This window comes from Gopherus flavomarginatus, chromosome 10, assembly GCF_025201925.1.
Source record: "Gopherus flavomarginatus isolate rGopFla2 chromosome 10, rGopFla2.mat.asm, whole genome shotgun sequence".
Lineage (NCBI taxonomy): Eukaryota > Metazoa > Chordata > Testudines > Testudinidae > Gopherus > Gopherus flavomarginatus.
In genome coordinates, this window is record NC_066626.1 from 59,217,569 (window position 1) to 59,230,695 (window position 13,127).

General features: G+C 40.9%; 1 protein-coding gene across 1 annotated transcript in view; it reads left to right on the forward strand.

Annotated features, from left to right (window-relative positions):
* Positions 1-13,127, forward strand: part of GTDC1 (glycosyltransferase like domain containing 1) — a 288,981-nt gene that overhangs the window by 257,656 nt on the left and 18,198 nt on the right. Inside the window, 1 exon segment of the mRNA XM_050969376.1 lies at positions 4,090-4,199. Within this exon segment, the coding sequence (XP_050825333.1) occupies positions 4,090-4,199 (110 nt within the window).

A 13,127-nucleotide genomic window follows, 5' to 3' on the forward strand; every position in this document is an offset into this window, starting at 1 on the left:
GGAGGCTAAGGTGAACAAGTTTTCTCCCTCCTCCTGATGACACCCTTTTAGATACCTGAAAACTGCTATCATGTCCCCTCTCAGTCTTCTCTTTTCCAAATTAAACAAACCTAATTCCTTCAGCTTTCCTTCATAGGTCATGTTCTCAAGACCTTTAATCATTCTTGTTGCTCTTCTCTGGACCCTCTCCAATTTCTCCACATCTTTCCTGGGTCCATTCCATTGTTTGATTATTTGCCTTCTTGATAGCAGATAGAAATGCATACCTTGTCAGTAACAATTTTTCTTTGTTTGTCTGCTTCTTGGAAAACATCCACCAAGGTAGCTTTGCAACTGCATAATAATGGTCGTCAAATGATAAACTTGGTGTATGAACATATCTAATGCATTTATGATTTTGTCAGTGACTGTCTGAGCCATTCCAAGCATCTTCAGAGCAAGGAGAGTCTTTGGAGGCTTAATCAAAAGTCTTCCAGTAAGTTAATTTGGTCTTTCCAGACAGCCTTCCAGTCGTGTAACATCCTGAAAGGTTCTGAAAACCTGGCAGTACTGTGGTTTTAATGGTGTGAGTGATAGGAAAACATCTCTGAGGGATATACAGCAATTCCATTCCCCAGCAGCAAGCACAAAAACAGAATCTTGCAGAAGTCTTGGGTAGCATCTCACAGAGAGCACTAAAACATCTGCGTCTTGTATAAAAATCCAGAGTTTAGTAGCACCTCTCTTTGTGGCATTGACAGCATGCAAGATAATTTTAGTGTCAGTCTCCTCATGGGAACTATGAAGAAACTCCACAGAACAATGCAAGGTATCAGCTTTGTTACACAATGCAACAACGAAATTCTTTGAACAATTCCTTGCATGCTAGAGTGTTTTCTCTGCAAAGCATGCAGTTAACTAATCCTTCATTTGAGTATGAGATAGTAGCTTCTTTAATGTGACATTGAAGATGTTTGTGGAGTCAGTGATTTTGTATTGGACAGGTGAAATAAGATAGAGTCTCTTCTTTCTGGTAGTATTTTTAATTGATTCTTCTACATACATGTCAAATATGAGGTTGATTATGTCATTGATCCAGTATATTCTCTGTAGCTTCATAATGAAACTAATCAGCCAAATCTCAGCAGAAGTTAAGTTTCTGCTTTGTCGAGAACCTATCCTCAGCCCTCTATGATTGCTACATTGAAAGGACTCAGCTGGCATAAGATACCAGTCACATTGTCACTGGGTGTTGGCTTAGGAAGACCATGCTAGATGTTTATTAGTTTGCTTTAGTTTGCTTTTTCCTGGCACATATATTCCTTGTTCCATTGCATTCAAACACAGATTGTTGTACTACGAAGAACTTATACTTTCCCAAAGTCTCACGTAGCTCAACATCATGCAGAGATCTGGTCACAACCAGGAGATGAGCAAACAATGACTTGTCTGTGGTTATATTTGTAATAATCTCTGCTATAGTCACTTTGATTTTCTTTTAATTCATTTACAGCTTTAGTCTGTTCTTGATTGGAGACCCTAGATTGATCTCTGGATAATGCTTTGGGTTTTGAATACTTCAAACAGGTCATGAACCAAAGTATCCACCCACCTCTCATCACTTGAACCTGTTTTGTCATGATATTAATGAACTCTGGTCTGTTGTACTCAGATGTGTTGCCAGTATAAGTAAGCTCATTCTGTCACTTTAAAAATGTCCTCTTCTTGGCACTTAACAGCATCTAATGAGTCTTGATGGTGCTTGATTACTTCTGGGAAAGTCATTCCAGCTGTGTTTAATATTTCGTTCAAAATTCAATGGAGTTCTTGGGTTGTCAGGAAAAACTGGGCTTCCGTGTTATGCCCACCAACCCAAAAATAACTTTCTTTGCTGTGTTTTCATGCTCTAGAGCTTCATCTGAACCAAATGCGCAGCAGGGAATTAGCAACCGTTAAACACTCCAATTTCCTTCTTGAAATTCCTCCCATGTGTCAGGGGCAGACTTCAGTACACCTCTTATTTCAGCAATTTACCAGGCAACCATTGGAGAATAGTTGGTTATATCTAAAGCAAATTTCACAAAGTCTTCCAGTCCTGTCAGATGCAAATTCCAATTAGCACTCCTGACAACTCAAATAAAGAGAGCAAAGACTCTCCCACAGCTAACACTTGTCCTGGCATTTTCAACTCTTCCTGGTGCTCAATGTACTTCCTCTGCAACCTTGCCAAATTCAGTCTAGGGTGCAGTTCATGTAGCACGCAAGGTGTCACCAAGCCACATGTTTAACCAGGTTCTCTACGGTGGTATTCTCCAAAGATTCAGCTACTAGCTGGTATTCTTCGCTCATCGTTAATGTCTAAAAATGATCAAGACCAAAGTAAAAACAAGGATTTTGTAATAAATTTCTTTGGGATTGGGTAGCACCCACCTCTCACGAGCATGCCCTGGTTGAGTGCGTGTGCCTGCACTCTTGGTTTGTGGTGACCTCTGTCGGTGGTTTCTCAAGCCGGTTTTCAATGACTCAGCCCTCCAGCTGAGTCTCACATACAGTCTGTATGGGAAGCAACCAGATCCCTTCTGCTAAATACAGACTACCAGTACCCCTCTGTTTTTATCTCGGTAGCCCTCCCTGGGTTCAGGCTTTGAACAGTTCCAGCCCAAGTATGGGGCCATACCGCCCAGTGCTTCCTCCCTGGACACATTGTCTTCCTGCAGCCCTCCCTGGGCTCAGTCCTTACTCAGTCCCAGCAGCCAGCCAGGAGCTCCTTCGTGCTTCCCCTGTCCCTACCAGTAACTGATCTGTCCGTAGTCCTACTGCTCCTTGAGCTAGCCAGGAACTCAGTCCTCATTCCTCCACTTCCAGGCAGAAACTGACTGACTCTGGCCCTACAACTCCTTTTATGTGAATCTGCTGGGCCCTGATTAGCTGCTCCCTGCAGCTTCCCTCATTGGCTACTTCCCCACTATCACTCTAGGCCTTTTACTCCTCTCTGGGATGGGAGGTGGTAAGACCCTGTGGCCTCCAGCAGGAAGCCTCTGGGCCTAGTACAACCTATCACGGCGATTGTATTAATTATGTTATGTAATGTATGTTATGTAACTATGTGCATACTGTTTACAAAGGTATTCCATTAATTTCAGGCTGGATGCTGACATCTTAAGCAGTACCTCATTAGACCTCTTTTGGCATTATAAACAAAGCTGATAATCAATACCACTGAACCACTTCTTTCCTCCTGATAATGGCAAATCGACTTGAAGCACTCCCATGTATAGTAATCTGAAACATTAAAAAAATTAATCAGTACATGTTCTGAGCATGTTCTGTTAATCAATGGCCACAGTTTTATTTTGTGAGGGCTTCATGTTTGACGTGCCTCTGTTTAAAGTATAATTTTAAAAAGTTGATTTTAAACATTTTTCTCAAATGGCTACATAATTGTTTTAGGTTTATATTCTTTGGTACCATTATGTTTGTGGGAGAAAGGGCTTTTAAATGATACCCAATTTGACCCATTTTTGATGACACTGTATTATCAAAATGTCCACCAACCAGAGGACCTGGAGCTGCAAGGAGGGGAGAAAGCGATTCCCGACCACACCACAGAGCGTGACACCATTGAAAACATTATTCTGTAGATTTTTACTAATCAAATAACCCCTCCCTTATCTTTCTATCATTAACTTGCCCATTGAATACACATGCTCCCTGGCTAAAAAATGAGGGTGCTCTCAGTGTTGTCTGTTAGTGTGGCAGAGATATGCTTATAGCTGGGTGAAATAAATATTGAAATCTATATGCCATTTAAGTTGTTAATTTAAAGAGTGAACACAAGGTCTCAGAAAGATGGGCCAGGGAAAAGGCTTAAGACTCTAACAAGGCTGTTTTGTATTCTTGAATCCTAGGCTGAGGAAAATAAAAGTCCATATGGCATAAGCCATCATGCAGGATGAGTGAGCAGAGGAGGAAGTCATGCTTAGGGGACTGAGCCTGAGGTCCCCAATACCAAAAACAGAGGTTATGGTAAACCTTACTCTGATAAGGTAAAAAGTTTTCTACAAATAAACATAATCTAATTCAAGGTAAATTCTGTTTGTTTATTTCAAGGGAGCATGATAAAGACCCTGAGAGTTTCTTTAAAGTATTGCTGAAACTTAAAGAGATGGACCTACCTTTTCATATGTCTGTCCTTGGAGAGACTTTCACTGATGTACCAGGTACCTTTTTGAAATATCTAATTCTTCAGGTGGCATAAGCCAGACAAGTTTAGAAGTTATGATGTTGGTAAATTACATAGTAAAACAAAAAGATGCTGGTATGTTATCAAATCAAATAGTTATATTAAAAATACTTCACTCTTTGATATTACTTGAGAGTATAAAACCATTTATTTATGATATGTGTTCCATGCTATGCATCTATATGGATGTAAAATATATAGATGTAAGAGATTGGGTAGTTCAGAGAATTATTAATGAGATACAGAGACTTTCAGCTCTAGGTCACTGGTCTGAATTCTGCCCTGACCAAAAGTCATTACTATTTATTTGGTGGCAGTTTGGCCTATATGAAATAAGTGCAATGAGTCTCAGTTCATTTCCTAGTGGACAAGTGTTAACATCGTAAAGACTACTATCATAACTGGCACTAATTGTTAGCATTATCAGCAGAAAGGACTAGACATGGATGACAATGGAATTAAACTATCTTCTCACCCTAAGAGTGGTCCCTTTGGGTTATACTCAAGTCATATATTTACATACATACAGAGAGAGAGAGACAGAGTATGTCAGATATTCAGCTGGTGTGAATTCATGTAGCTGTTGACTTCAGTGGAATTTGCCAGTTTAGACCAGCTAAGGATCTGGTCTGTAATATTTCTGCACAGTCATTTAAAATGTCTGAAATACTGCTATTGTTGTTTGTTATAATTGATGTGCCAACTAGGTGCTTGTGCCTTAGAGGGCACTTTTGTTTACTTGAACAAACATACCCCAAGTTTATTGCAATTTATGTTAAGGTATTTTTTTTCTATTTCTGTGTCAATTGCTCTACATACTGTTTAACCTCTGACCAAGTTTTTGTTCTCCACATCCTTAGCTAATAGAATTGTGACCTTGTGGGATGCTTCTGGATATTTGTTGAAATTCAACCCCAAAACTTATTTGGTTTTACATTTTCTGCAATTGCCCTGCTTTAAGTTGTAATTGTTTTCTTCTTGGAGATTTTCAGGTAGAGGCACTAGACTCTAATTTAGGTTGAATCTAGGGATCATTTACATCATGACCATGTCTTTATACCAATTGTATAATACAATTGGTATAAAACTGGCATAAAGACTTGGAGCTATATTCAAAAAGGGATTTAGGCTCTTCAGGGCCACTTTAAATGCCCAAATCTCAGAATCAGGCCCCACTGGGATTCCGAAAGCCCCTGCTCAGCTCCCCCTGAATCTTGTTGGTGCCTAAACTCTCTTAACACCTAAATTTTTGCATTAAGAGTTCCCTATGTTTCTGCCTCTGCACGTATGCTCTGCAGCCCCATGCCAGGACTGGGGGAAGACAGGAGTTTCTCTGCGTAACTTGTCAGTGGAGTGTGTTCAGACCTCGTCTGCTGGACTGGGCCCCTACAGAGAAGCTCACATAAAACCCAAAGATTAGTGTGCTCACGTAGGATGTGGTAGACTCCTGGTTCAATTCCCCTCATCACCTGAGGGGGAGAAGGGATTTGAACAGGGATCTGCCACCTCTGTGGTAGGCACCCTAGCCACTGGGCTATGGGATATTCTGACTTAGTGCTCTCTCCATCTCTCCTGTTAAAGTTGTTCCACTGTGGATAAATAATTTCAGAAGTAATTGGAGCAGAGGGAGTGGATCCTGGATCTTTTACCTCCCGGTTGAATGCTGCCTACTGGTTAGAGCAGAGTAATTTTCATGCTTGCACGCACTCTCTCTCTCTCTGACCCAACGATTCTTTCATTATTTATCCACAGTGGAGCAACTTAAACATTGGGCGAGAGAGAGAGCAAGCATGAGAATCCAGTCCCCCTGCTCCAATTACTTTTTGAAATTTTTTAACCACAGTGGAACACTTCAGCTGGAGAGACTGACTGTCAGACTATGCCAGATCCATCAGAGGGAACCTGGACTTAGGCACCTATTTCTGAGAGAGGGGCAGGGCTTACCACTTACCTCTCAGCTTGGCATCTCTCATTGGTTATCATAGATGAGAAGATGCCTAGTGTACTGACTTTTGTGAATCCCATTCTAAGGCACCTGTCTCTCCCTGTTCATTGTATTGAGAGCCTACAAGTGCCAAAGTTAGGCTTTGTGAATCCCAGTGTTTTTTTTAGGTGCCTAAGTTTCCTTGTGAATGTAGCCCTTGAGCAGAAATAGACTTCAAGCACTCAGTGTGATGATCCTAACTGGAGCGTATGTAATATGCTGGGTAAGTGGTTATGCTACCAGAGGCTGGCCCGCTTGGAGGCTAAGAGGCTACTACTACCATCATCCTTAGAGGTAACAAAGATCATGGGTTCCATCCCCAAAGATGAACCAAGGTGAGGCATTATGTTATATAGTTAATATATTTGAAATGCTACAAAAACAGCCCAGTTTTTGCTCTGACAATTAATGGGATGCACAAGGTATTTCAAATATATTAATCTAGTTTATTAACATATGACTGATCTCTATCTAGGGTACTAATATGACTCCTTTGCCCTAATATTCAAAGTCTTTAATGTTTTTATCCTCACAACACTTCTGTAAGATAGGGAAGTGCCATTATTCCCACTTTACAGATGGGGAACTGATGCACAGTGAATAAATGACATGCTCAGGGTCATTCAGGAAGTCTGCAATAGAGCAGGGAAATGAACCAGGGCCTCCCAAGTCCCAGGGTAGCATTTTAACCACTGGACAATTCTTCATGTATATATAAGTGATTTTTTTCCCTTAGCTTTCATATAAAGTCCGATCCAGCACCCATCGAAATCAATGAAAGACTCTCACTGGTTTGAGTGGGCACTGGATCAGGTCCATAGTTCACGCTTCCAACTGTCCCACAATGAAGACAGTCTAATTTATAACACTAAGTTTGCATCTCAGTGTAATCCCAATGCACTCTCATTTCACATCAGCATCAATCACCCTGGTGTGGCATATCTGTCTAGACAGATAATGACCTGGAAAGGAACACTCTGCAGCATATTTAAACCAGGAACCACCAACCTCCCACCTTCAGTTACTCCTGTGGCAGGATCAAGGTCACTGATCATCAAAGGTGAAATGACATGTATTTATGCAGATTCTATATAAGTCACCATCTTACATCCAAAATCAGTAACAATATAAATAAATATATACAATTTAAGCTAAGTAGTTAAAATCAGTACGTCCTTAATCCTGAGCGTTCCCAACTCCCCCATTGGACGTTATGGGTGTCAGCACTAAAGCTGGTCAGAAATTCTCTGACAGAATGTTTTTCCCATCAGAGAATGCTGATTGATTGAAATAGAAATGTTTTGTGAAGACAGTTTGATTTCAGCAACATTTGGATGGAACCCGGGGTAGTCTCCATCAGAAATCTGCCTGCTTTCCTGCCAGCTCATCTGCCCAGCTCCTTAGCAGCACATCTGGTGACCTGCTGGGGAACCCAAGTTTCCAGGCTCCTGGGTCTTTGGCAGCCTGCGTGGTGGGCTTACAGGAAGCCTGAAAACCCTGAGAGCCACAACTCCAAAGTTCTGTGGCCCTTGGCACAGCTGGGGCTCCCAGGCTTCTGGCTCCCCTTCAAGCCAACAGGCAGGATAATGGGGAACTGGGAGCTTGTAGGCCTGGGAGTTAGCTCCCTAGCTACCAGGCTCATAGCTTCAGGGAAGCCACCAGGTGGACTGCCCCAGACCCAGGGCTTTATTCTACTTCACAAAGTCTTTCAAAATATTTGGTTTTTATGTCAAATTGAAATGAAAACACATTTCAAATTATCCAAATTCTGTGTGAAATGGAATTACTTTTCTCTGTACAGCTCTAATCAGCACGTCTATGAAGATGCTCAACATCCCCTACAACCAGGATCTTGTTGCCTAGTTAAGGCAGGATTCTGTATTGGCCTTTGTTATAACTGATAAAAATACTAACACCTAAAACTGTGTAAAATACCTCTTTCTGTGTGCTTTTGACTTTAATAGGATCTTCAAAGTAGCAGGGGAGAAATAGAATCTGAAACAGAGATATTGTATTTAAAATAAATTTTAAGGTTAAGAACTTCTGTGGAGAGCTTCTGGTTTATGTCTATCATGAAACAAGTCTTTAATATTTGCATGTAATACTCTTCTGCACTTTGCTCCTTTTCCTGGCTTGTAAGGATGACTGTTCTTTATAATGTTTCACACAATTCAAAAAAAAACTGGAGCTAATTCTGACTCTACACAGCTTATGTTGAACATATTATACAAATAAACAGTAAGAATAATCAAACCCTATTTGGGGAGTATGTGCAGTAAATTAAGTATCTTTTTTTAAACTAATGATGGGTGAACCTCAAAACATTGGTAGTTTGGCTCACATATAAACCTGTGTTGTATATTTTCACCTCTTGGGTCTGTAAAATTGGGCTTAAAACAATTGGTCTTAGAACAAGCTTATTTGTCAGATTTCTAGTATTTTCTGCTTCCTGTTCAACCTGAAATATCACAAGAATAGTCTTCTTTCTAATATTCTGGCACTTCCTCCTCTGGACCTAATAGGAAATTAATGTGGTCTAAAATAACTTTTTGTGGACCACTGAAGTTGTTACATTTCATTTGAGCATTAGGTGAAGATTGTTGGTCCCGTTCTTCTGTGTTGAGTTGTTGGGTTTTTTTGCCCAGTTCTTTTTGTATTACTTTATGAAAGCCTGTTCTCCAAAGGCAAGCCTTCAACAGAGATTCTCACTTGTGCACTTAGGGACCTTTGGCACAGGAATTTGGGGCACTCTTCAGAGAGAAAGGAAAATACAAAAGTTTTACTGTACACTACAGAATGCTTCACTAGCTACATGAAGGCAGTGTGCCTTGCACTCTGGCTGAGACAGAAGGAGTATGACTTATCCTTCATAGAATTAGAAGGGACCGCAAGGGTCAAATAATCTAACCCCCTGCCAAGATGCAGGAATTGTTGTGTCTAAACTATCCAAGACAGATGGCTATCCAGCCTCCTTTTGAAAAATATAGGTTATATTTTCCTGGTGGCTCCAAGAGGAGTACTGGCTACTGTATCATTTATCTGCATTTTTCAAGGTGAATCTTTTCTTTGGTTTTCTGTTAACCATTTTGTTTCACTCTCTCCACCAGTGGAATGAGGAGTAGGACAAGCAGTTACACTGTTATCTGGATAACAGCACTCAAGTTTCTGTATAGTTTCTGTCATTGGTATTGAAGTGAACCAGCATGGCTAGAAATATAGAAAAACTTGTGAACCATAGTGATGGGAGCAATATAGAAGAATCTAGTGACATTCAGGACACCTTGCAAAGCTCATCTTTTCCCCAAATATTTGAAAATGGGAGGAATAATAAGCATGGAGAATTCTTGTGGGGAAAGGGCGAATTGAATTTTTAAGTTGCCTGTCTTACTAAATAAACAAATATAGAAACCATTGTAACCTTCCTGGCTAGAAAGAGGTGCTACATATGACTCGAGCTAGGAAACTCACTTTCTGATGGCATACAGCACTTGGTTTTAGCACTGATCGACTGACATATTGGATCTTAAAATCACAACATTATTATTATCGAAAAGAAAAAATATTTTAAATAATGTTGAGATTTTAAAGTGTGTCTGTTAAAATTGTTTCCTTTCCTGAGTTAGACTAATATAAGAGGAGGGGTGAAAAAAGTAGCACCAGTTTCTAAGATAATTTTTCTGGAAAATATGTGACACATACAGAATATATGATGGTGTCCTGTGGAGACAAATTTTATTGGCAGTCATTTTGGAAGATGCTGCATATCTTATTTGTAGCTTCTTGTGGTGAAGAGACTCACTAGCCAGTATGCTGCCTTCTGGCTACAAAGGGCATTGCAAGGTTTCATCCTCTGTAGTTCTGCTGACCAGAAGCATCTATGGTCCCTTTTTGATTTGTGACTCGGCCCTCCAGCCATGTCACCTTTTGTCTAATTCCTTTTGGGGTAAACCAGGATTTTCACCCAATAGTCTTTCTGGCCTCTACTGTCTGGAGTCTTCTGGCTAGTCCTCCCAGTGAGACCGGAGGGGAACCCAGTCCCTCCCTCCAACATGGGTTCCAGCTCAGGGACCTTTGTGGCAAGTGGTTAAGTTCTGTCTGGTCAGACTTCTTGCTGCTTTCCTAGCCTACTTCCTACAAAGTGTCCACCTTCTCCTCCAGGGGTTCACATGCTCAGCAAGAGTCTGCCCTAGGATCCAGCCCCTAGTCTCAGTATTCAAGGCACCAAAAGAGAAGAGAGTAAATTAACAGAAATAAGGAGTGGTTCCAGCTTCTCTGTCCTACCTGGATCCTCCTGCAGTCTGTATTTTTGCTCGGTGTTCACAGTCAGTCCTGCGTAGCTTGGTTTTATCATCTCCCAGAAAGGGGCACTGTAGGGTCAGAGGTCTATCCACCTCTGCAGTCTGGGGCCTTATGAACTGAGCTTCTCCCTTTTTTGAGCTCTTCCTCCAAGATTGGCATGCATCACAGATCCGGCATGGTGGGGCTGCCTGAACCCAAAGTTGCTCTTTAACCCTTTCTTGCCTGGTTTTGGGGTTGTATACACACACTTCTGTACAGCATGAGTAGTGCATGTGATCCCAGATTCATACCAATAAACATAATATACCATCTAATTTTTTATTGTCTCTCTATCCATTCATCCTCATAAATAAATATAAAGGGCAATGTGATGAAATATGATTCATCACTATGTATTTGAGGGGCCATATTCCCTGTGAATGTCATATGTAGGTCAGCCCTAACAAATGCCAATAAAACTTATGGCACATACTTTACTGAAAATTTATTTAAAGAGTTTTTCAGGTGTTGTAAAGGAATTTAAAGGTCTTGTATTTTATATCCTCTCATTATAAGACTAAATTCCTTTAGTATCACAAGTTCCTATTTTATATGCTTTGGAGACAGAGGAAAAATATAATTGATACATTTTATAGAATACCTTACTAGATGCCCAAAAAGCCAAAATCCCACTATCGAGGAAGAAGGCTATACTAGTAACAACCTGTTTAGAGGCAACAAGGAAGCAGCTATACAAAATTTAAATATATATCGTGATAGACCCAGGCCAGCTGGGTACAGCAGAGTCGTAGAAGGCAGATATACTGGCCTCTGGATAAGCAGTTTTCTGTTCCCTGGCTGACCAGAGCGGGGGCTGCTCCAGGCTAGGGTGGACTCGTGACTCCAATTACCCGGCAAAGAGTCAGGTGAGGCCGTTAGGCTAATGTGAACATCTGACTCTAATTAACCTGTGAAGAGTCAGGTGAGGTCATTAAGCTAATGTGAACACCTGACTCTAATTAAGGCCCCTTTGATACTTTAAAAGAGCTCACTCCGGTCAGGCCGGGGAAAGGAAAAGGGAGCCAGAGGAAAGGAAGTGAGACTGAAGGGCTGGGTAATGAAGATACCCTCAAGCCACTGGAAGGGAGAACTAAGGTAAGGGTGAAAAAGGCATTAAGAGAAAGAAGTGGGAGAGCTGTGGGGAAGTGGTCCGGGGAAGTGTAGCAGCTCTGCAATGAAAGGTCGGCTGCCAACAGCTGCTGCCACTAGGTCCGGAACCCAGAGTAGAGGGTAGGCCCAGGTTCTCCCCAACCTGCCACTACAGAAGCACCTCCTGGGAGGGGAAAACAGGCACCTGTCAGGACAGGAGGCTAAACTGTTCTTGAATAAGCCCATAGGGACAACAGAGACTGTGGGAATTCTCTCACCAACCTCCTTGCTACCTTATGATGAAACGGTAGACTGTAACCCTGGCCCTAGAGAGAAAAGGGCTACATAGAGGGTTGCAGTGAACCTCTGAGGCTAGCATAAACCACCTGGAAGCACAGGACCCATGGAGACAAGGTCAGAACTCTGCCACTATATATATACATTTTGTATATCTGCTTCCTTGTTGCCTCTAAACCAGGTTGTTTATATATAACAAATGGAAGAAAGGAGAAGTTGATAGGAATGAATATCAATCAGAAGATAGGAATTGAAGAGAATTGATAAGGGAAGCAAAGAGATACAAGGAGAAATCTATGGCCAACAGAGTGAAAGCTAACAAGTAGTTTTTAAAATACATCAGATACAAAAAGAATCCTGACAATGGTATTGGTCCATTAGTAGATGGAAATGGTAGAATTATCAATAATAATGCAGAAGAGACAGAGGAGTTCAATAAATATCTCTGTTCGGTATATGGGGAAAAAACAGATGACACAGTCTGAATATATGGTGATGATAACATTCTTTCTCTGTCATGAGTATCTCTTAGGCATATTAAACAGAAGCTACTGGATAATTATAGAATTGTCATCCTGACATTGATCCGAGACAAGATAATGGAGCAGCTGATATGGGACCATACGTGCTTGAACTAGACATGCTGGGGGTGCTGCAGTACCCCCTATCTTGAAGTGGTTTCCATCATATACAGGGTTTATAGTTTGGTTCAATGGTTCTCAGCACCCCCATTATACAAATTGTTCCAGCACCTCTGTACAGGACTTGATTAATAAAGAATTAAAGGAGGATAATATAATTCATGCAAGGCAACAGGGGTTTATGGAGAGTAGATCCCATCAAGCTAACTTGCAATCTTTTTTTGGTAAGATTACAAGTTAGTAAGTGTAATAGTAGTAAAAGTAATAGTGTTGACATAATATACTTAGACTTCTGTAAGGCATTTGACTTGGTACCACATGACATTTTGATTAAAAAACTAGAACAATATAAAATGAACATGACACACATTAAATGGATTAAAAACTAGCTAACTGATAGGTCTCAAAATGTAACTGTAAATGGGAAATTGTCATCAGGCATGTGTGTTTGCAGTGGAATTCCTCGGGGATTGCTTCTTGGCCTTATGCTATTTAACATTTTTATCGGTAACCTGGAAGAAAACATAAAATAATCACTGATAAAGTTTGCAGATAA